This window comes from Eptatretus burgeri, chromosome 6, assembly GCF_056783735.1.
Source record: "Eptatretus burgeri isolate ZD-2024b chromosome 6, Ebu_testis_v1, whole genome shotgun sequence".
NCBI classification, from domain to species: domain Eukaryota; kingdom Metazoa; phylum Chordata; class Myxini; order Myxiniformes; family Myxinidae; genus Eptatretus; species Eptatretus burgeri.
The window spans coordinates 88782888-88805387 of record NC_140966.1 but is presented as its reverse complement, the minus strand read 5'-3'; the positions used below and the strand labels follow the sequence as shown (position 1 = coordinate 88805387).

The 22500-nt window shown below is 43.7% G+C and overlaps 1 protein-coding gene across 7 annotated transcripts in view; it reads right to left on the bottom strand.

Annotated features, from left to right (window-relative positions):
- Nucleotides 1-22500, bottom strand: part of DOT1L (DOT1 like histone lysine methyltransferase) — a 189243-nt gene that overhangs the window by 41117 nt on the left and 125626 nt on the right. For 6 of the 7 annotated variants that reach the window (XM_085886131.1, XM_085886128.1, XM_085886125.1 and 3 more), the window contains 2 exons: nt 20631-20756; nt 18092-18600 (listed from right to left, as the gene is read on the bottom strand). In XM_085886131.1, coding sequence (XP_085742257.1) covers nt 18092-18600; nt 20631-20756 — 635 coding nt within the window. The remainder of the gene's footprint in view (nt 1-18091; nt 18601-20630; nt 20757-22500) is intronic. The other variant, XM_085886127.1, reaches the window with a different exon arrangement.

Below are 22500 nucleotides of genomic sequence, written 5' to 3'. Positions count from 1 at the left end.
GTACTTTGTAGACGTGTTGGCAATGTAAGAGTACGTGTTTGATAGACGTACTCACATTCTGATTGTTCATGGTGGCCCGAAAGTCCCTTTACCCCTCCCTCATGAAGCATTCGTTGTTAAAGTGTTTAATAATTAAACACTGGTTTTATTGCGCTGTATTTACAATAATTAATGAGTCATTGTATCTGAATGATGGAGCGCAATGATTGATAATTAATTATTAGTGTAAATATCACACAATAAAACCTGGATGTGTATGTCGATCCTTACTGTAATGCATGGATTGATGTTTGTGTGTTTGTTTATTTATTAATTGATGAAATCCTTTGGATTTCGGCAATTATGTTGGTCGGTTGTGTGTGTCACTGTGTGTCTGTCTGTCTGTGTGTTTGTTTACCTTGTAGCAGCCACACCATTTCAGCGATCATGACCAAACTGGATACAGACGTCGGCCATGGTCCAACTTAGACACTTGTCGTTTTTGGTGAATCTAGGTCAAAGGTCAAGGTCACCGAAAAACCGAAATTCTTATTTTCGCAATAACGTCCGCTAAAATAGTCGTGTCGACTTCAAACCAAATCCAAAATGTGCATCTTCCAATTCTGCATCCAACCATATGTCTCATTGGGGTTTCACACAAACACCCTTCTTAGCGGCCGGGGGTTGAATGTCAGGGGGGTCGGGACAAAACTTTCAAATTGCGATAAAAACACCATTTCAAGCCTGATTGACTTCCAAGTTATGATAATGACCAAACTAAGTGCTATAACTCATTAAACAGTAGCACTATCGATTTATTAGCACCAAATTGATTTCCAGGTTTTTGTTTTTTCAGAGATCATGGAGATATGTCAAAGTTATTCCAGCAATTCCTTGCTCAACGAGCAATTTCATTTGTTTGTTTGTTCATGGTGATACTCCTCCAGTTCTGGGCCGATTACATCCAGACTTGGTTGAGAGGATCAGCGTGACCCCAATTAGTGTGTTGTGGTGTTTTTATCTTTGCCGGTGGTATGGGAGACAGGTGAGTGTGACGCAAATTTTCTATGTAAATGTGTATCGTGTATTGCCACCTCCAGGTGGTTGAGGGTATTACAAGTCTCCACCGTTTACAGCACAGTAGTTCTGTCCCCACATTTTCCAGAATAGTGAAGTGTTTTGAATCAGAATCAGTTGGTACGTTTTTGCTTCAAGCACATAACTTCATGGGGTTTTTTTTTGCCTAAACGGAGCTGTCAGTTGCATATACACCGCCCAAATAAAGGTTTTCATCAGAAGAACGTGTTGCATGCTTGGAACAAGATCGCCCGTCGGGTGCAAGATACTCTGCTCGTCTATGATAAAACAGCCACCATTCGTTTAGATAAGTAGGATAAGGTTGTAATGGTTAACACTAGGTGGCGTTTGTGGCCGGTGTTCGGTCATTATGTGCGACAGACTAACAAATAAGCAAACTAATAGCTCAGAGCCAATTCGATATCCTCGGGCGAGGGTATATATATATATATATATATGTATATATATATGTATATATATATGTATATATATGTATATATATGTATATATGTATATATATGTATATATATGTATATATGTATATATGTATATATATGTATATATATATATATATATATACATATACATATATATATATACATATATATATATATATATACATATATATATATATATACATATATACATATATATATATATATACATATATACATATATATATATATATATATATATATATATATATATATATATATATATATATATATATATATATATATACATATACATATATATATATATATATATATATATATATATATATATATATATATATATATATATATATATATATATACATATACATATATACAGATATTTGTCAATAGAGGTCGTCGTCGACTTACGACCGCAATTGGTTCTGACCAATCGGTCGTAAGTCGAACAACGTATATTTTACATACAAAAAAAAACCAAATAAACCAATGTCACCCGCAGGGTACCCGTATCTTGCCAAAAGGTGACCACGTGTGACTTCTTTAAGGTCACACTGAGGTGAACAGAGCTGCTATCCACCAGGAGCGACTCCTTGAGGAATATCTGCCTACGAGAGATTCCGATGAGAATCGTTCCACAGAGCAACCATGAAAAATATGCGTTTGCCTCATAACGTCACCAAATGACGTCATAATGTCTCAAGCTTGACATATCGAGAAAGCACTCATCGAGGTGTTCAATTTGAGGTACTACACGATATGGTTCCTAAAACTTGAAAATTTGACCTTGGGGTCAAATATGTTTGACCTCAGATGCTAACCTTGAAGGTCAAGGTCGATCACAAACAAACACTAATCAGCTGAGCGCTAAGCCATTTACTGCATTCCCACAAAGTTTGGAGATGATTCCATCAAAATTACTCAAAAAATAAGGGTTTCGGCGACCTCCATGATTTACCGCAAAGTGACCTTGACCTTTGACCTTGACCTTTATGTGTGCTGAAGGGTATTGTAATAATACTAAGATATGTGTACCCACAAGAGTTTCCATTGAGAATTGTGCTCTACAGAGTGATATAAAGGTGAAAAATCCAATGATTACAGACAAACAAACAAAAAAAAACTTACCAAGTAACAGATCTTGCAAAAACGAAGTTTTGGCAAGATAAAAAACGTGGTCGTAAAGTGGTCGTAAAGTCGAACAGTCGTAAGTCGACGATTACCTGTATATAAGACTGGCTTAGCACCCGTGCTATACACGGGAGGGGCTGGACAGCTGGGTCGTGAAGGACTTAGGCAAAAATGGCGAAACTACAAATGGTGAATCCGTGAATGTCAGGGGTGGAAACGCTCATATAATTTCCTCATTCAGATTCAAACCCAATCTCTCGATATTTTCATTTAAAACAGCATCATTCCAATCACAAATTAATACTACACCATTAATAGAACAAAATATAATGTTACAAACACTCGTGACATGATATCATGGCGAATCTGCAATGACCGAATCCGTGTATGTCACACGGGTGGAAACTCATATAATTTCCTGATTCTCCTTGAAACTCAACTCCCGGAAGGGAACAGCTTTGTCCAGATTGAAAGTCAAAATGATAACTGTATTGAGGTATTGATGAAACCTCCCACCAACCTCAGGATATCCATCGGGTCCCCAAAACGTTCCACACAAGGTTTGGCGGGATTCACCCCGAAACTGAGGGAGTTGTTCAGGGACAGACAGGCACTCCTCCTTTATAATAAAGATGTCATAGTTTGGTGCTGTATGACATCATAATATGTCAGACAACGTCACAATGAAGCAGATTTGGAGAGCGGGCGAGTGTTCCATTACCAAGCAGCTTGCTTGCGCTTGCCAAGCCAGCCGTTCCTTATCAACCGTTCATTGGAGTGCTGAAGCCACTTGGCGAGCGATCGACAAACTCAATGGTAACGGAACACAGTGGGGAAGGGGGGGGCAGAGAAGGGGTGGGCGAATGAGTTTCCGTGACGTCACATTTGTGGGGAAAAATTTATGCAATTGGAAACAGCCACTGATATTGATGCGTTTCCGTGACGTCACCTGCTAGTCGAAGATGACGTCATTGGAATCTCAGCCACTAATATTGGTGAGTTTGCATGACGTCACATGTGCGGGTGGGGGGGGCTCAAGGAAGTGACGTCATTGCAAATTCGCCATTGCCCCTCCCCCCCCCACTGCCTTTTGTGGAGGGATAAAGAACCGACAGCGTTGCTGGACTAATAGGGAGTGTAAGAGGTTTCTAAAATGGATCGTCTCCTTTCACCGCCAATAAGTTTCTCCTCAAATCTTTTGGAGCCAGCCTCGAGATTTCCTTAAAATGATTCGTCGATTCCAATTTTGCCCTTCATTCAGTAAATTGCGCCAAGTTTGAATCGCCAAATCGCCGCCACAGTGGGTCCTGTTCACGGTTGAAGCGATTTAAATCGGTGAATCTGTTTACTTCCGGTAGCATTGCCGGAAGTGGAATATTCCATCGTTGCCGGAAGTGGAATATTCCATCGTTGCCGGAAGTGGAATATTCCATCGTTGTCGGAAGTGGAATATTCCATCGTTGTCGGAAGTGGAATATTCCATCGTTGTCGGAAGTGGAATATTCCATCGTTGTCGGAAGTGGAATATTCCATCGTTGTCGGAAGTGGAATATTCCATCGTTGCCGGAAGTGGAATATTCCATCGTTGCCGGAAGTGGAATATTCCATCGTTGCCGGAAGTGGAATATTCCATCGTTGCCGGAAGTGGAATATTCTATCGTTGCCGGAAGTGGAATATTCCATCCTTGCCGGAAGTCAGCTTGTGCAAGTCTTACGTTGTTTTCCTTCATAGGACTTTCTCACAATGGTGTTCCCACGGTGCATCTGTTTTTATGCGCTTCGCATTCCGCAAAGAAAGTGGAAAATATCCCTTCATGGTGAACGTGACCTGGTCACGTGGGTGAAATTTACCTGAGAACAGCGGCGTGTCTTTTGCAAGCGGCTTGCTATCGCTTACCAAACTAGCCGTTCCGTATCGACCGCTTTGAAACTCGCTTGGCAAGGTGCTCAACAAGCAAAGCACACCGCTCAGAGAGGTGCTTGGCTAGCTGCTTGCTAACGGAACACTATGCTCACAAAAATGGCCGCCAAATTCAAATTGGAAAGGAATGGCGGCTGTTTCTTCAATTTCATATTTTTTAATGTTACTTGTCTAATTATCATCCTAATTCTTTAAAATCTATAAACTTACAAAACCTCTCCCCCACCCAAAACGAACAATGGTAGGGTCCATAAATAAGCTTGGCAGGAGGCTCCCCTCCTTCTGACTCCTCATTTATTTATCTTTCATTCCCTCTTCCTTGTACTCTGTATTACCGAGGACCTGGACAGCACGTGTTTCGAGTCCCACGACAGCATTGGTTACATAGACACTGCCATGTTGTTAAGCCCCCCCCCCCCACTTGCAGCTCCGAACTTGACAAATGGGATCTTCAAACCAAGGTATTCGCGTCTTGAGACTTGAAGCGGCGAGTCCCCGATGCCCGCCTGAGATCATGACATTGAACACAATGGTCTTCAAATAAATCAATTAGAAGGTCGTTAATTACTTAATGATTGAAAAGGACTTCTATTTTTTTGTATACCTTGTCGAGTCTCATATGAGAGCTAACACAACGCACAGCAAGGGGGGCATACGACAAGAGGGGAGGGAGAGGGAAGGACAAAACAGTGGGGAACAGAGACATTAGGAGATCAATGGAAGGGAGAGGGATGGGGAGGGGAACATGGGGAATACAAGATGGACATTACAGGGACTTTCAGGAAGGAAAGCAGGAACTTTGAAGGAGGTGGGCCTGGGTGTATTAATGGGGGTAGAAAAGATCGTGGATTTGGATGGGGGATGATAAGAGGTGGTGGACAGCTGTTTTGAAGGCCTGGAGGGAAGAAAGGGATTGAACAGAGTGAGGGAGTTTATTCCAAAGGCAGGAAAAAAGACAAATGGAAGAGAGAAGGTGAGCAGCGATTCGTGATTTTGGTAGTTTTACCAGAAGGGGGTTGTTGGCGGACCTTGAGCAACCTACGGAAATATGGTGGGGACAAATCGCAGAGAGAGCAGGGGGGGGCGAGACCGGAGAGGAGACGTTAGAAGACAGAAAGACCACTGACCTGCCTGCGGTGAGACAGTAAGAGGCCCAAAGACTCAGCCTCATTGCGGGAGATACCAATGATCTGAAATGCCTTGGTTTCCACAGGGTGAAGCCAAGAAAGGTGGGAGGCAGGAGCACCAGCACAGAGGGGAGAGCAGTCCTCCATCAGGCTGCAGATGAAAGTTTTGTATGTAGTCAGCAGCTCAAGTGGGCCGAGGAAGGACTTTACACGACGGTGGATTCCCAGTCGACGACTGGCTTTGGAGGCCAGGTTGGAAATGCGGCTTTCCCAGGAAGGATCATGGCAGATAGTGAGACCCAGAAGCTTGAAAGAAAGGACTTCTTCCAGAGGATTGTTGAGAAAGTAGATGGGGTTGGGGGAGGGGCTCTAAACGGTTCTTTCGGAGAGACATCGTGAGAGTAAGATTTGTCAAGATTGAAAGACATGTTCCACGTGTTGGACCAGTTTGTGATTTTATCCACATCTGCAGTGAGCGAAGAAGCTGCTGCTTGCCGGTCTGAGGGATGACAGATAGTACGGCAGAGGGTGGAGATATCAGCAAAGAGATAAAGAGGATTTTCCAGAGAGTCGGAGAGATCATTGATGAAAACCAGAAAAAGAACAGGGCCCAGAACGCTGCCTTGAGGAACTCCAGCCTGGACAGGAAGAGGGGATGAAAGAACTCCATGTAGGGCCACACGTTGGTTGCGACAGGAGAGGAAGTCTGCGAGCCATGAGTGGAGATGGCCTTGGATACCGTCGCAAGAGAGTTTGGTGAGCAGGGCAGGGTGCCAGACCGTGTCAAAAGCACGCAATATGTCTCAGGATATGGCTCTGATTTCATGTCTGGCATTGAGGACCTCCATCCATTGCTGGGAGAGCAGAAGCAGCATATCCAGATTAGAGTGACCTGGTCTGAAACCAAATTGATGATCGGAAATCAAGCCATTGGAGAAGAGGAAGGATTTAATGTCTGAAGCGATGATGGATTCCATAACCTTGCTGATGATTGGGAGATGGCTGATTGGTCCGTAGTTGCAGGGATATGTTTTTGCACCTTTTTATGCAGGGCGGTAATGTTGGCTGATTTCCCAGCAAATGGCAAATGACCTTGAGCAAATGAGAGGGTGAATAGAACAGAGAGAGGGCAAGCAAGAGCAGAGAAACAGGTTTTTAGGACACGTGGGCTGATGCCATCTGGACCGGTTACAGAATCTGAGTCGAGTTTTGACAGCAAACTCTCCACCTTGTCAGGAGAAAAGGACACAGAGTCCAGGGACAGTTTGGTGTGACTGGGTAAGGTAGGTACAGAAAGCGATGCGTTTCAGACACAAGATTTCGATGCAAACACCGAGTTTAGACATTCAGCCTTTTCACGTGCAGTATCAGCAGTGCGGCCATTTGAGGTAAGGGAGGGATGGAGGGGGAACATACACCAGAAACAAATTTGATTTGATGCCACCATGATTTGGAGGAGGGAGAGAGGTTTCAGAATTCAGACTTGAGCTTAGAAAGATGTTGTTTTCTGGCTCTCCTGAGGGTAGATACACACTTGTTCCAAGCTTTATGGAAGGAACTGAGATTACCCTTAGTTGGGTTTGTTTTATATGAGGCAAAGGCAAGTTGTTCCAGGACAACTGCCATGCCACAAGCTTCAGTGAACCATGGGCGGGAGGAAGGGAAAGACAGCTGAGGATGAGAGGGGATAAATCTGTGCATGAGGCAGAGCAAGTTTCGTTGAAAGAATTCCCAGGATGAGTTGATGTTGGAGAAATTAGCTGAATTAAGATGAAGAGTAAATTTAACACTTATTTGTATATGAACCAAAATCAAATCTGCTTGTTCTCGTCACCTAACCAACCTATCCACCAAATTGTCACAACTCGTCAACAACTTTTTGAAATATGCAATATATTGTTTTGGCCCCATCTCTCAACGGTGATGAATCAATTAAAAGTAAAATATATAAAAAACCTCTCCAATGCAGATCTTCAAAATCGAATCAATCCGTCATGGTCACACACTCGACCTGTCCACCAAGTTTCATCCAAATCCATCCACAACTTGTTGAGATATTGTGCTCACAAACAAACCGACTGGCAGACAGACATAACCTCTGTCTAATTCACCTTTGGAGGTGGAGATAACAATATGCTTCCAGGTTTTGATTGGTGAACCAATAGGGGACTTACAAAATGACGTACGAATGCTAAATGAGTCCTTTTGGGCATGCGCTGTGTGTGTGTGTTTACACTGACTGGGTTCGGTTCGCCAGACACGTTTAACCTGCCGTTGCTAGTGCGACATCTGCGATTCAAATCGTCTTTTAAACATAATTTTCAGCATTTCGACAAAAGAGTGGCAATTTCAACATGGTAAACCAAAACTGTTCTGTTCCAGAATGAAGATCGGTCTCATGGAAATAAAATAAATATCTGTGGATGAGAGGTGTCAGGTTCCTATCATTTCCTGTTACTATAATTTGCTCGTGGTGGCCATGGTTATAACACACACACACACACACACACACACACACACACACACACACACACACACACACACACACACACACACACACACACACACACACACACACACACACACACACACACACACACACACACACACACACACACACCTTTCACCAATAGATGCAAAAATCTGGAATAATTTCTCTTGTGGCCCCAGAATCAAACAAACAATATATTTACAACAGCCCTCACAGTTTCCATATCTCCCACCCCCACACCCTCTCCCACATAATTGAAAAACAAATATCATTTTAAACTTTCCATGTGTCTTGACCTTGACAAGCCCCAGATATGACCTTCCCATCAGTGTTTAGAAACATGAAGGTTTGGTGAGTAAAAGTCACGAGCATCAGTGGATTCCACGCGTTTGTGCCAAATATCGTAGAACATGAGTTATTAGAGACATCTATCCACTCAAATAATATAAACACAGGCATGCACATCACTGGGGTTCCCACAATCCACTGTGACAAAATGGCTGTCAACGACATATGGTTTCGCCAACATGCAGCGATTGGATTCCTCGTGAAGGCGAACAACTGGAATGCAGATATCTACGGCTGATTGAGTCAGGTGTACAGAGATGCCTGCATGGGGCGCTAGCAGTATCAGAAGGTGGGTGAAACACTTAAAAAACAGAAACATGGAAATCACCGATCAGTCACGCTATGGTCAGCCAGGAAGTGTCACCACTGAATGCAATGACCAGAAAGTTGATGAGCTCATCAGTGAAGACCAAAGGGTGACGGTTAGGGAGATCGCAGCACAGCTTGGTAAAGGACACCATGCCATACAGTTGATCATAGCGACCTTGGGCTTGACATAGGACACCATGCTATACAGGAAATGATAGTGACCTTGGGCTTGGCATAGGACACAATGCCATACAGGAGATCATAGCGACCTTGGGCTTGGCATAGGACACAATGCTATACAGGAGATCATAGCGACCTTGGGCTTGACATAGGACACCATGCCATACAGGAGATGATAGCGACCTTTGGCATGGTATCCTGATGCCAAGCCCAAGGTCATTATTATCTCTTGTATGGCATGGTGTCCTATGCCAAGCCCTACAGGAGATGATAGCGACCTTGGGCTTGGCATAGGACACCATGCCATACAGGAGATGATAGCGACCTTGGGCTTGGCATAGGACACCATGCTATACAGGAGATGATAGTGACCTTGGGCTTGGCATAGGACACCATGCCATACAGGAGATGATAGCGACCTTGGGCTTGGCATAGGATGCCATACAGGAGATGATAGCGACCTTGGGCTTGGCATAGGACACCATGCCATACAGGAGATGATAGCGACCTTGGGCTTGGCATAGGACACCATGCCATACAGAAGATGATAGCGACCTTGGGCTTGGCATAGGACACCATGCCGTACAGGAGATGATAGCGACCTTGGGCTTGGCATAGGACACCATGCCATACAGGAGATAATAGCGACCTTGGGCTTAGCATAGGATGCCATACAGGAGATGATAGCGACCTTGGGCTTGGCATAGGACACCATGCCGTACAGGAAATGATAGCGACCTTGGGCTTGATATCGGACACCGTGCCGCACAGGAGATGATAGCGATTTTGCGATATCGGAAAGTTTGTTCCCATTGGGTTCCGCTTTTGCTTACAGAGGAACACAAAACACACAGACATGGATGCGTTATCGCAGTTTCTTCAACTACATGCTGCCGAGAGTGATGACTTCATGTTCCATATTGTGACTGGTGATGAAAGCTGGTTCCACCATTTCGACCCAGAAACCAAGCAGCAAAGCTTGGAATGGCATCACTCCACATCTCCAAAAAAGAGGAAGGCCAAAAGAGTACCCTCTGCCAACAAAGTTATGGGAACCATCTTTTGGGATGCCGAGGGATGCATACTGGTTGATGTCCTTCCCAAAGATGAAACCATCAATGTGGCTCACGACGTTCAGATGCTGAAAAAACTGAAATGTGCACTTCGGGAAAAGCTCCCGATGAAAAAGGCAGTCATCATTGAACATGACAATGCTCGACCTCACACTGCATGTCTGAAATTGGAGGAAATCTCAAAGAATGGCTGGGAAGTGCTCCCCCACCCCCAGTAAAGTCCAGACTTGGCCGCCTCAAACTACCATCTGTTCGGACCCATGAAAGATCACATTAGAGGCCAACACTGGAAGCGATGAGGCAGCTCAGATAGCTGTGCGTAGCTGGTTGCAAAGTGTTGGAGCGGACTTCGACCGCAGCGGAATTTTAAAGCTCATGCAGTGCTGGCAGAAATGCGTGGATCATTCTGGAGATTTTGTGGAAAAGTAATGTGGTATGTCCAGTTACAATTGACAATACCAGTTTTCTTACATGTACTGTACCTTTGTTTTACTGTACAATACACGTGCTCATGACTTTTGGTCCGACCCTCATGTAACAGTCCTCGCAGCTCCCACACCCTCCCCCACCCCATTCCCAACATGATTATTTATAAATATCATCATTTTAAATGTACCCTGTGCATCGGCAAGCCCCAGATGTGACCTTCCCATCAGTGTCAAGAAGCACAAAGGTTTGGTTTGACTTTAGAAAGCACCACTTCCAAAAACCTTAGGCCTTTCACGGGCCCATGTCGTCAGGAGTTTTTGCAGTGTGGACTGAAACATATCAACTTTTTGGACGAGTTGATCAGGAAATTCTCCAACTGTTTCATTGTGCAGAGGCACACCCCTTTCGCACAGGTATGTTTACAAGTATTTTCAGCTTCTTTAAAAGTTTTTTCATCGTTCCATTCTACTATCCTTATCTGGCAGGCATACAATATGTCCAGGATGCTCAGAATGACTGTTACTTGTGGTTTCTGCGCATGTGCACCAAGCAATCTGGGGGGATTACACCATTTCGAAAGTGCCCAATTCAGTGACCAAATATACGAATTATGTTCAACCTTGCAGACTACCCAGCTTCCGGATGTGTGGAGATTATTCATCACTTGCTGTAAAAGTAGTCTGTGTATTGCAAGACGATTCTTATAAATGTTTGTGTGCTGTGTGTCTAAAGGCATCTAACGAGTCTAAATGTCTAAGTGGTCCAAAGGGACTATAATGGTCTTCATGGATCTAAATATATATAAAGGGTATTTTCCAATCGTAGTTTTGGTCTAAAAGGTTTAAAGAGTCCAAAGAGGGTCTTCATTTGGCAGATGGAATTTAACCTGAGCAATTGTGAGGTGTTGGGGATGGGAAAGAACAATGAAAATAGAGATTACAGGATACAAGGGGTAAATTTGGAGCACATCACACAGGAGAAGGATCTGGGGGTGGTAATAGATACGGGAGGTAAGCAGGCAGCACAGTGCCAGGCAGCTACAGGTAAAGCAATTGGGTTTTAGGCTGTATTCGGAGGGGGATCATTTATAAATCAAAAGAGGTGGTGTTAACATTAATACAGGAAGTTAGTGAGGGCCACATCAAGAATATTGTGTGCAGTTTTGGTCATCACAGTTCCAGAAGGACATAGATGCCATCAAGTGGGTCCAGCGTATGGCTACTGGATCGATTCCGGGTCTCGCTCGACTCAGCTATGACGAGCGACTGAGGAGACAGGGCTTTATACACAAGAAAGGAGGCGGTTACGAGGAGATATGATAGAGATGTTTAAGATGGTGAAAGGTAAAGATAAAATAAGTGCAGATGAATTATTAAACAGAGTAGACAGTGATGGAACCAGGGGCCAAAGCCTGAGAGTAAAGAAGAGGAAAGTTAAGACGGTAGCAAGGCAGGTGACTTTTACTCAGAGTAGTTAATCCATGGAATGGCCTCCCTGGAAAGGTAGTGAGTGGTAGGAGAAACTGGAGATCAGTTTAAATTAGAATTGGATAAGTACCTGGAAGTTATGGAGATAGAGGGGTATAGGGATGTTGACAGGACTTTTAGGTAGTTTGAGCATCGATGGGTGATTGTGTGCATGTGAACGGAGTGCTGTTGGTGGGGGTCTTGTCAAGGGGGATTGTGTGGTTGATATTGTATGCTTTTAACCAAGCCCATGCCCTCTCCCCGGGGGGGGGGGGAATACAAAAACTAAAAGAAATAAATAAAACCACAAAATCACTATTAAAAAAACAAAAATAATTTCGCATTTTCTTCTTTGTATGTTGTGTTGATAACTTAGTGTGGTGTTGATGTCACATTGGCATGATAGGCTGAATCGCCTCCACCTGTGTCTGATTTCCTTGTATTAAAGGTCTTCAGGAAACTAAAGGATCTTAAGGGGGTATAAAAGGGTCTGAAGAGGTCTAAAGGCTCAAGGGGTCGAAGCAGTCCAAATGGTCTAAAAGGTCGAAGGGGTCTTAAGGGTATATTCCAACAGTAGTTACAGGTTAAAAGGGTCGAAGAAGTCCAATCTAAAGACGGTCTAAAGTGTATTAAGGTCTTCAGGAATCTAAAGGGTGTAAAAGTCTAAATGGTCTAAGGAGTGGGTATAAAGGTCTAAAAGTCTAAAAGGTACATTCCAATAGTCCATAATTGATAGACGTACTCACAGTCCAACTCAGGGTATGCAATTAATGGACACACTCATGTGGGTCGACGAGGCTTCACCATCTGCCCATGTGATTCAGTTTTATATATACTAGTGGGTGTGTGTGTGTGTGTGTGTGTGTGTGTGCGTGTGCGTGTGTGTGTGTGTATGTATACTGTATCATGAAATCGGATGAAAATTGACAATTTGTGACAATGACCTTTTCCCCTCAAAGTTTCGTGAAGGTCGGAGTAAAAATGACACCTGTACATGATTGACATATAGTGGGGCAACTTAGCTAAATATAGCATAACAATTGTGCATTTTGTGAGGAAAGAACCAAATTTGGCACACTAGTAGCCTATCATATTACGAACAGATTTGGATATTGGGCCATCTCAAAATTTTTGATGGCAGTGGAAAATGGCTGCCACAGCCATCAGCGGCTGAATTTGAGATGGCCCAATATCCAAATCTGTTCATAACATGTTAGGCTACTAGTGTGCCAAATTTGGTGCCTTCCTCACAAAATGCACAATTGTTATGCGAAGTTGCCCCACTATACACAGACACAGACAGACAGAATAACAGACCATGCCAACCAATATACTTACGAATATTCGATTTTGCAAGTAACAGACAGGGGTGAAAACATCACATCTGTCCACCTTCATTGTGGAGGTTATGACCCTTTTGGTGACGTTGGTAAAATAGATCTGTGTAGGTTTAGCCTGTCTATGGTACAGTGGCCTGCAACAGTGTTCACCCCCGACCTATAACGCCAGATGTAGATGAATTATGTAGAAACAATTTTTCCAAATTAACTTTTTTATTTGTAACAGAAGAGATCAAACTAAACATTGTTATCGTTGATGGAGGTCACATGTCAGGAATACCTGCAACAAGCATGTACAAATCAAAATTTACTGGTTGTAAAACTATTCATCCCATTAGTGCAGTACTTGGTGGAAAAAACCTTTTGCAACAATGATTGTGATGAGTGTTTTGGGGTAGGTCTCTGCCAGCTCTGCAAAGTGAGATGATGAAATCTTTGCCCATTCTTCACATTGAAATTGTTTTCGTTCGGCCAAGTTTGATGGGGGATCATCGATGGACTGCAATCTTCAAGCCTCGCCATAAATGTTCATTTGGGTTCAAGTCAGGACTTTGACTGGGCCACTCAAGAACATTCATTTACTTCTTATTCAACCACTCCAGTATGGCTTGAGCTTTGTGCTTCAGATCATTGTCCTGCTGAAATGTGAATCTCCTACCCAGTTTCAGATTCATGGCAAACTCAAGCAGGTTTTCAACAAGGATTCTCCTGTACTTTGCACCGTCCATTGTCCCTTCTATCCACACAAGCTTGGCAGTCCCTGTTGATGAAAAACAGCCCCACAACATGATACTGCCACCACCACGTGGTATGGATGGCATTGACTGGGTATGGATGGTATATACAGTTTGGATGATGTTGACTGAGTTGATGCACCAGACATAACACTTTGAATTTAGACCAAAAATTTCAATTTTTGTCTCATCTGTCCACAAAAAGTTTTTCCACATGCCTGTAGTATCATTAAGATGCTTTTTCGCAAACTCCAAACGAGATTTTAGATGCATCTTTTTCAGGAATGGCTTCTTTCTTTCTTACCACCTGTCCAATGAGTCTAGCTTTGTGAAGGGAATGGGATGCAATGACCCTTGCAGATCTTTCAAAGTCATTGTTGGATTTACAGTGACATCCCAAACCAGTTTCCTGCTTGCCCGGCTTCTGAGTTTGGATGGGTGACCTGATCTGGGTAGTACGATATGTCTTCCACCGAACTCAAAGGGATAATGAGTGACTTTGAAATCTTCTTATAACCCTCTCCTGAACAGTGCTTCTCCAACACTTTATGTCTGACTTCTTTGGAAAGCTCTTTGGTCTTCATGTTTGCCTTGTTGGGTGACCAAGTGAGTTTCACCTTAAAACTCCTTAGATAAGTGTGAGAGCTTGATTTTAAAATTAAACCAATGATTACATACAGGGGAAACCTATTACACCTGCTTTGTAACCTTTCAAAGACATAATTTGCTCCTGAAGTGATTTCGGGCTAAGTAAGCAAAGGGGTTGAATACTTGTGCAACTGATAATTATCTGATTTTCTCTGTTAATCAAACTTATTCACATTTCATCTGCATTTTTTAGCTTTATCACTTTGGAGGAGTTTGTGAACACTCTATAATCGAGTTTAATTTGAAAGCATCATTGAACTAGAAGGGCACTCAGTAGAGCACATACATCAGCCACGCTGATTAGTTTACGTTTTGTATCCCACTGGTATGCCGGATCTGTATTCGGACGTGAACTAAAATTTAATCGGCTTGTTCTTGTCACCTAACCAATTCACCCGTCAAGTTTGGTCCAAATCCGTCCACAACGTTTTGAGATACTGTGCTGTATATCCTTTTTAGCTCAGTCACTTAATGGGGGAAGAATCACTTAAAAATTCTCAGATCCAGGAATAAGCTCATTGTCTGAAATGGGAAAACTTTGGAAGGCGTGAATACTTTTTCAGGCCGCGGTATGTAAAAGAAAAGAAAAAAATCTTTCATTCAAATGTCGTGCTTTTTCCCTGGAAAGGAACTCCCCTTTCAATTGAGATTATTTTTAAGTCAATCATTGTGTGTGTGTGTGTGTGTGTGTGTGTGTGTGTGTGTGTGTGTGTGTGTGTGTGTTACATTCATGATTGAGGTGTGGGGCTCGCAAGAAATAACATATGATATTGTAAGTACAGTGTGTAAACTATATCAGCGAAAATTTATGATGCAATCCCAACTGCAAGGCTTTAAAAAAAAATTAACTTCACCCTTAAAGAAATTCTGTCCCCCTTGCTCTTCTACCACTCGCTGTAGGTCCCTGTGGGTCTCATTGGTTGTGCGGGGTCCCAGGGATCAAGTGGCAAGGCACAATTTCAAATTTTCATTTCCCTTCCTCACATCCCCTTCCCTCCCAATAAATTAACTTTACGTGAAAGGTAGCTTCATGAAATGTTACACATGTAATTGAATTTTCATAGATGCCCAATTAGGATTTATTCTTGGGTTTGTGTAGGATTATGTTTGAACTTGCAAAGCACATGGTTAAAAAAAATACCACGATATAATAAAAAGGGAGGGGGGGGAGAAGCCTTTTATTCTTGAGCTGGTTAAATGAGCTCAAAAATGGGAGGTTATATATTTCTTCACAGCAAAGAAACAAAATGTTGGGAGCAATCGAGACAGCGGTTTGTTGCATATACACCTCCAGGGCTCAATTTTGTCCGATTGAAAGAATTAAAATTTCCCCGTAGGTTTGGATTAATCTGAAGCAACTTTGATTTTTCCTTTCGGAGGAGCATTTTTGTGTTTCAGGATGGGACAGACAGACGGCATTAGCCTATTATATCCTGATGACTGCACTGTACATTGATTCCTGGGAGTAAAGAGTTTGCACGTGAATGTGGGTGTGTGTGAAATTATAAGAGAGTGCATGATTGCCTGTCATGGATGAGTGCAACACACAGGTGTGCAATGTGAAATACATCACAGGTTAACACTGGTCAGTGCAACATTGTGTGGAGCGACACGTCAAGATACATCATAATACAAGATAGACCAGTGTGGTTTACATGGTGCCTGCAGCTTGTTGTGGCATAGCACACACACGGCATTGAGTTAACATGACAAATAGGGAGTGGTGCAATATCACAGCAGTGGTTCATACAGAATATAAGCCTCCCTCCTGCCTCACCCCACCAACCCTTCCACTTCAGCAAGAAAGTCAATCCGCAGATGAGGCAAGCAGATTAATTCCCTTTCAAAAGTGGTTGGCGGGGTGGGGTTGCCACAAAGGACAAAGGCTCATAATACCTGTTGGATGACATGCTACAGTTAACCGTGCAACAACTACACAATTTGCGATTTTGCAATGAACGGTTCTGTCTTCCATAGACTGCAACTATGCTAGAGGTTGTGTATAAATGTCAATATATTTTCCCCTGTTCTAATTCAAAAATCTCATCAACCGTACAATGGTTAAATAGGGTGGATGTGTGTGTGTGTGTGTGGCAGGTGCCCCCTGTTGGTCCGGACCTCTGCAGAAAGTGTTGGTTGGTGTGGCATATGGGTTCACGGTCACCATTCCAATTAAGAGGGGCGATATGGGACATGGACACAGACACACACACACACACACACACACACACACACACACACACACACACACACACACACACACACACACACACACACACACACACACACACACACACACACACACACACATTAAGATGGTGTAAAAGCCGGTGCCTCAATGGTGGTAAACCTCTGAATAAATTTTTTTTTTGTTTTGTTTGCACAGCCTTTAAAACCATTTATTTTATTCCAATTGAATTATAGACACGGAACACGAGATCACAAATCACCTTGTTTGCACTTCCCAAAACCTCAGGTTTAGTCATACTTGGCCAAATGTTTATGCCATCTCAACCAATCAAATTTGCCGCACGCTCTGAGCGGAGAGTTGGTAGAAAGTTCAGCTCTGGACTGTTCCGTTTGACCCATCGGATTTGAATGGCTACCATCGCTCCTGTTATTCAAAGTTCACGAACAAAGCTCATATAGATCGTTCTTGGAACTGAAAAAGAGTCCCATTTCCTTTTTCAAAAACTTTTTCTCAAAACAGTGTTTGATGGACTCTCTACTTTTCGTAATCTGTTTATTGCAGTCTGGTAATGGCCTCCTTTACCTTGGGAGGGAAGGTAACACTGGGCACACAATCCCTGCACCGTCCCGGATGACTACTCGTCAGTGGTTGAAATGTCGGACCTTGCCTGTTGAGTCCGCGATACTAGTTGATCGTACCTTCAATTTTGAATAGAGCTTCAAAACTACAAAAAAGTTTTTTGTGAGCATTTTCATCTTATCCCCGACTCTGTAACTGTGGTCAAACACTTTGTCACAGGTGTTGGCGAAGAGGACCGTCCTACGAACACAGCCAGCTACCACCAACAGCATAATGGCACTTGCCCGGAGGTTTGCCGAGAAAGAGTAGCTGTGTGAGTGAATTGGCTCTTAAAAAGAACATTTAAAAAAAAAAAAAACATTTTGAAAAGTCTGGATACACTTCAGCTTATTTATGAGCACAGTCAATGAAAAGAAAACGTTTTCGTTTGTAAACTTTTGATTTATTGCATTTCCTTGTGCTACACAATGTATGCAAGTCCTAGCATTGATGAGCAGAAATTGCCTCACAGATATTTTGGCTGAAGTCGAACCCCAATCTGTATCCCTAGACCAATCGGTGTTATTCAAAATGAGAACATGATGCAAAACCACCTCTTCCCCTTCCTCCTTACCTGTCTTGTGTTAGATGTCTTCGCAATGCCAGCTTTGCTGGAGAAATTCGCGTGTAATCTGGCATTTCTCCACCACCACCATTACTGTCAAGCCCAGCACCACCACCACCACCACCATCACTACTCCCATCGTCCACAGGCCTGCCCGATCCCCCACATGATGCTTGGGCCTCTGACCCCAGAGACACCACCCCCTCTTTAATAGTGAGAGCCGTGGTGCCATGTAAAGGAGCAGGAGGACGACCGAGGGCCCTGCGTATCTCCTGTGTTGAATTGTGGACAGCAAATTCGGGTGACAAGGCAGATGGCCAAGGCTGAGCAGATATTTGGGGAGCAAGGGTGTTGGGCAGCCATGGCTGGGCTAGTGGTTGAGCAGGTATCCAGGAATGGGTTGAATGAGGTTGATTTGGAGCGTCAGTTGATTGGGGTGATGGGGAGGGTTCGAGTAGAAGCGTTAGTCCATCCTGGGATGATCCATCCTGCCTGCTCTCCAATTCAGCTATGCTTGCCTACAGAAAAGGAAGCACAACCGAACATCTAAGTACAAGGTAACCTAACATAGAATGAAAATGAATTAATAAAAAGTCATACCAGAAGGAGTTGAAAAAAAAATTAAAAGCAAAAGATAAATAATTTGAATGAAAGCATGGAAATATATAAAATGTTGAAAAGATTAAAAAGAACATTATAGATACCGAACTAAATATTCCCTCTTGGTACCATTGTTACGAATCTGGAAACCATGCGCACTCAACATTCAGGTCCCAAAGTTAGTTATGTCGATAAGTATGTGTACAGTTAGAATCCATCCCCTTCTGTCTAATGGGAATTACATGTGTACGCTACGGGTTATTTTTTTTTATAGTTAGGATTTTTACATTTTAAACAGCAACTACAACATCGCTCCTTCGCTCCTGCCACCATCGGCCTTCCTCACGCGCATGCGTGCTGAGCGCAGATGGGGGAGGGGCTTCCATCGCTTCGGCTCGAAGATAAGCTCCAAAAAAGGGCATGGAATGTTTTCCTCTGCCTAATGAGCCAAAGGCGAGCATCGCACGTGCGCCCCAGCCAATGGGAGGCGAGCATGCCAAGAAAAGAAATCGCTCGGACCTGAAGGAAAAAATAAAGAGGAGAGGACGGAGACCGGGTGATCCTGGCGACGGCAGAGTGGTGGTCGACGAGGGTTCTGCGGGATCACGGCGATTGCGGTCTACGGTCCTTTGTGGTGGCTCACCGTGGTGGTGATGACCGAACAGTGCAGTGGCCGAGCAGCCAGGGACGGGGGCCGTGGACTTCGGGTCGTGGGTTCGAGTCCCACCAGTGGCTTCGAAGTCGGTGTAACCACACAAAGCGTGAAGGTCCAAAACAGGCTCTTACCTCCAGCTCACCTTCCCTCCAAGCTGGGGGTATCAATAAAGGCCGCGGCCACCATTTATTTTGGGGATGTGGGCCCGTCTGATAAGTGGAATTGTTAAGTGCTTTTTTGTTGTACATTATTTGCATTGCTTATTCGGATAACTCTGCTGTGTGTCTCCCTGCCTATTGTAAATAAATATCTGTTAAATGTTCCAGCTCGTTTCTGTGTTTCTTTCATTGGCTTAGCACGGTGTGTGTTGAGAAATAGCGAGGCAGTAAATTGTTCATTTGGACCGACAAGCCTTGGTAATCTCTGCTGGGTTACACATGGTTCGGGCACGGTAACGGCTCGTCCTGCTCGAGGTCTGTCGAGGGTGTGAATTCCCCGATAGCTTTGCCGCGTGGGTAATTAGGTATATTGAAGTTTGGCAATTAACCCTACACTACGCGGTCGAATTATTGGTGATTCATGGTCCTGAAAAGGACCCGTGCCTTTCGGACTTATCCGAGGGTCACGACCTAAATTCCGGTGTGTTTGGTGGAGCTGACTCTACTGCTCCCTCTAGCGGTCGTGCTCACCACCGATATCCGGCCCCACAACACTATTAGTGTCATAGATGGAGATGGTGTGGGTGGAGTGTGGGGGGGGGGGAGTTCAGTTAGTCTGAAGTGTGAATTTATTCTAAATCCTTTGCAAACTCAGTTCTCCAAGTTTTTGAAGAAATGTTTGCCTGGAGATGAAAAAATAAAAATAATAAAATAAAAAAAATCACTTAAACATCCAACCTTGTACTTGTACCAGACCTTGTTGCATTATAGTTAGAGCGTCCGCTCCGAGTCTGGGAGGTGGTGGTTCGAACCCCAGTCAAGTCATACCAAAGATTTAAAAATGGTACGTGCTGCTTCCTTGCTTGAGGCTCAGCATTTAAAAGGATATAGCACGGACAAACAACCGTCAGTTGGCAATACTAGCACAGACTTTGATGGGCCTAAAGGCCTGTACCTGCTCGACCCACAAGGCCTGTGAATCAACGACAAGACACCAAAGGAAGAAAGAAATTATTTCCTTGCCACTCGACCAATGTTTGTAACCTGTGTGGTTCATGGACAATTTTGTTGCACAGAGGTCTGAGAGTTGGGGGTTTAGATCGGATGGAAAAAAAAAATAAAAAAAATTATTCACCTGAAGTTCTGTGACTTTATGTTGGTTCTCAATGATCTTGGAACTAAGTGAATGAAGTTCTTGCTGTAGGTGATCTTCACTGAGAGACTCCACATCCAACATCAGCTCCTTACAGCGAGCTAGCAGCTGAGGTGATTCGGAAGAGGAAAGAAAAGAAAAGCGATCTGTGAGCCCGAGGAGGCGAAGATGGGACAAGGTGAAGAGAAGGGAAAAACAAACAAAATAAAACGATAAAGTCATAAGCTTCTCTGCCCGTTTCATGTCCCCAATCTGAACCAACGCTGGGATCGCAAGTTCAAATCCCAGTTTCTCTATTGCTTTGTCCAACGTCTGATGATACCCTTGTAATTCACGTGAGGGTACACAGTCTCCCAAAGACGCCTTTGTCCTGCAAGCAATCGACAAGGATCATCCCAAAAGTTCTATCACCCCGCTTGGAAATCAAGTTGAGGGTTGAGGAGACTGCAATTCACCTGTAAGCATACTGTATAATAATACATCCGTATATCTGGTAAATAGAGCCCCTCGCTTCTGAAAATGAAATTCCATAATCACTCATGTATAAGCCACACGTTGCCCCCCCCCCCCCCCAGAGATATCTGATCATAATTTGGTGTGCGTATTATCCATAACAACTAAAGCGAAAAGACCATTTCTCCAGATTTCCCACACCGACGCAAGACCGACCATCGTCACTGGGTGTTGCCATATTAAGCATGCAGTGCATTGTGTGATATCTTATGCAACATTGAACGTGTGTTTTTTGTTCCGAATAAAAATGACCTCGACGGAAGAATTAAATTGTTCACTGAAAATATTGTTATGGAGATGACACCAAGGGGTTAATAAATGCTTTGGAGAAGCGTAGAAGTAATTAAATGTGACATCAGATTGCCTTTGCTATTTTGTGTACATAGTTAGAGACATCAAACCCACCCTATTGTGTGTCTAAAAATCCTCATCCCTGAAAGCTTATATTTAACGTTCTTATCCCTTGTTAAAGATGTTACATGTGTCCATTGCTCGGGGAACCTTGCGGAGGAACCTGCACACGGAGCCGTCGGGGTTCCCCCTCCAGCATCTCCCCTCACATGACAGTCACCTTTTACTGCTGCAGTCTTCGCCACACCTCACCCAGCAAGCTGCACCCACCCTTCTCCTGGGCCAGGATCAATCTGCGGCATGGACCTATGCCTTGCCTGCTCGTGCCTCCTGCTGGGATCAAGCTGCATCCTGCCGGACATGGCTTTCTTGTCTCATCCAAAACCCCTCTGTCTTTGTTGTGTGCATGAAGGTCTTTAAGATTAGGTAATTAAGGTTCCCGTTCGTTTCCTCTTTGTTACCACCCCCACCTGCCTACCGCTATGCAATACATTAATCAACCTGTTCTGGTCTCGGTGAATTACGTTTGTTCTCGTGGCTTCACAAGGTTGATTGGCTACTGGAGAAAATAGCGCCACGTGACCAAGGTTTGCTTGGCCTTATCGGATTGGTCACGAGGTCACCTGTCGGCTTGACACTCCTCCACCTCGGGGACTCCAACCTGTACGGTAATGCGGTCGTCAGACGCAGATCCGACATGGAGTTTGAAGCGGGTGACTGTCACGGTCATTTTGCCACGACTCACCGGATTCATACTGGGCAACCGGCTGACTGTTACAATACATTAATTTTCTTTATAAACCTTCAATCCAAACTTTAAAAACAATACACACCACCGCGGCAGTAAATAAGCTTGGGGACGAACACGTGCGTTGCAGCACGATATACTCCTCCAGAATGACCATATAATAAACTGGTGACTCGCGACTTGAGAGTTAATAACGAGCTTTTCCTGTGCTAGTCTGATGAATGTCACATATCACTCAGT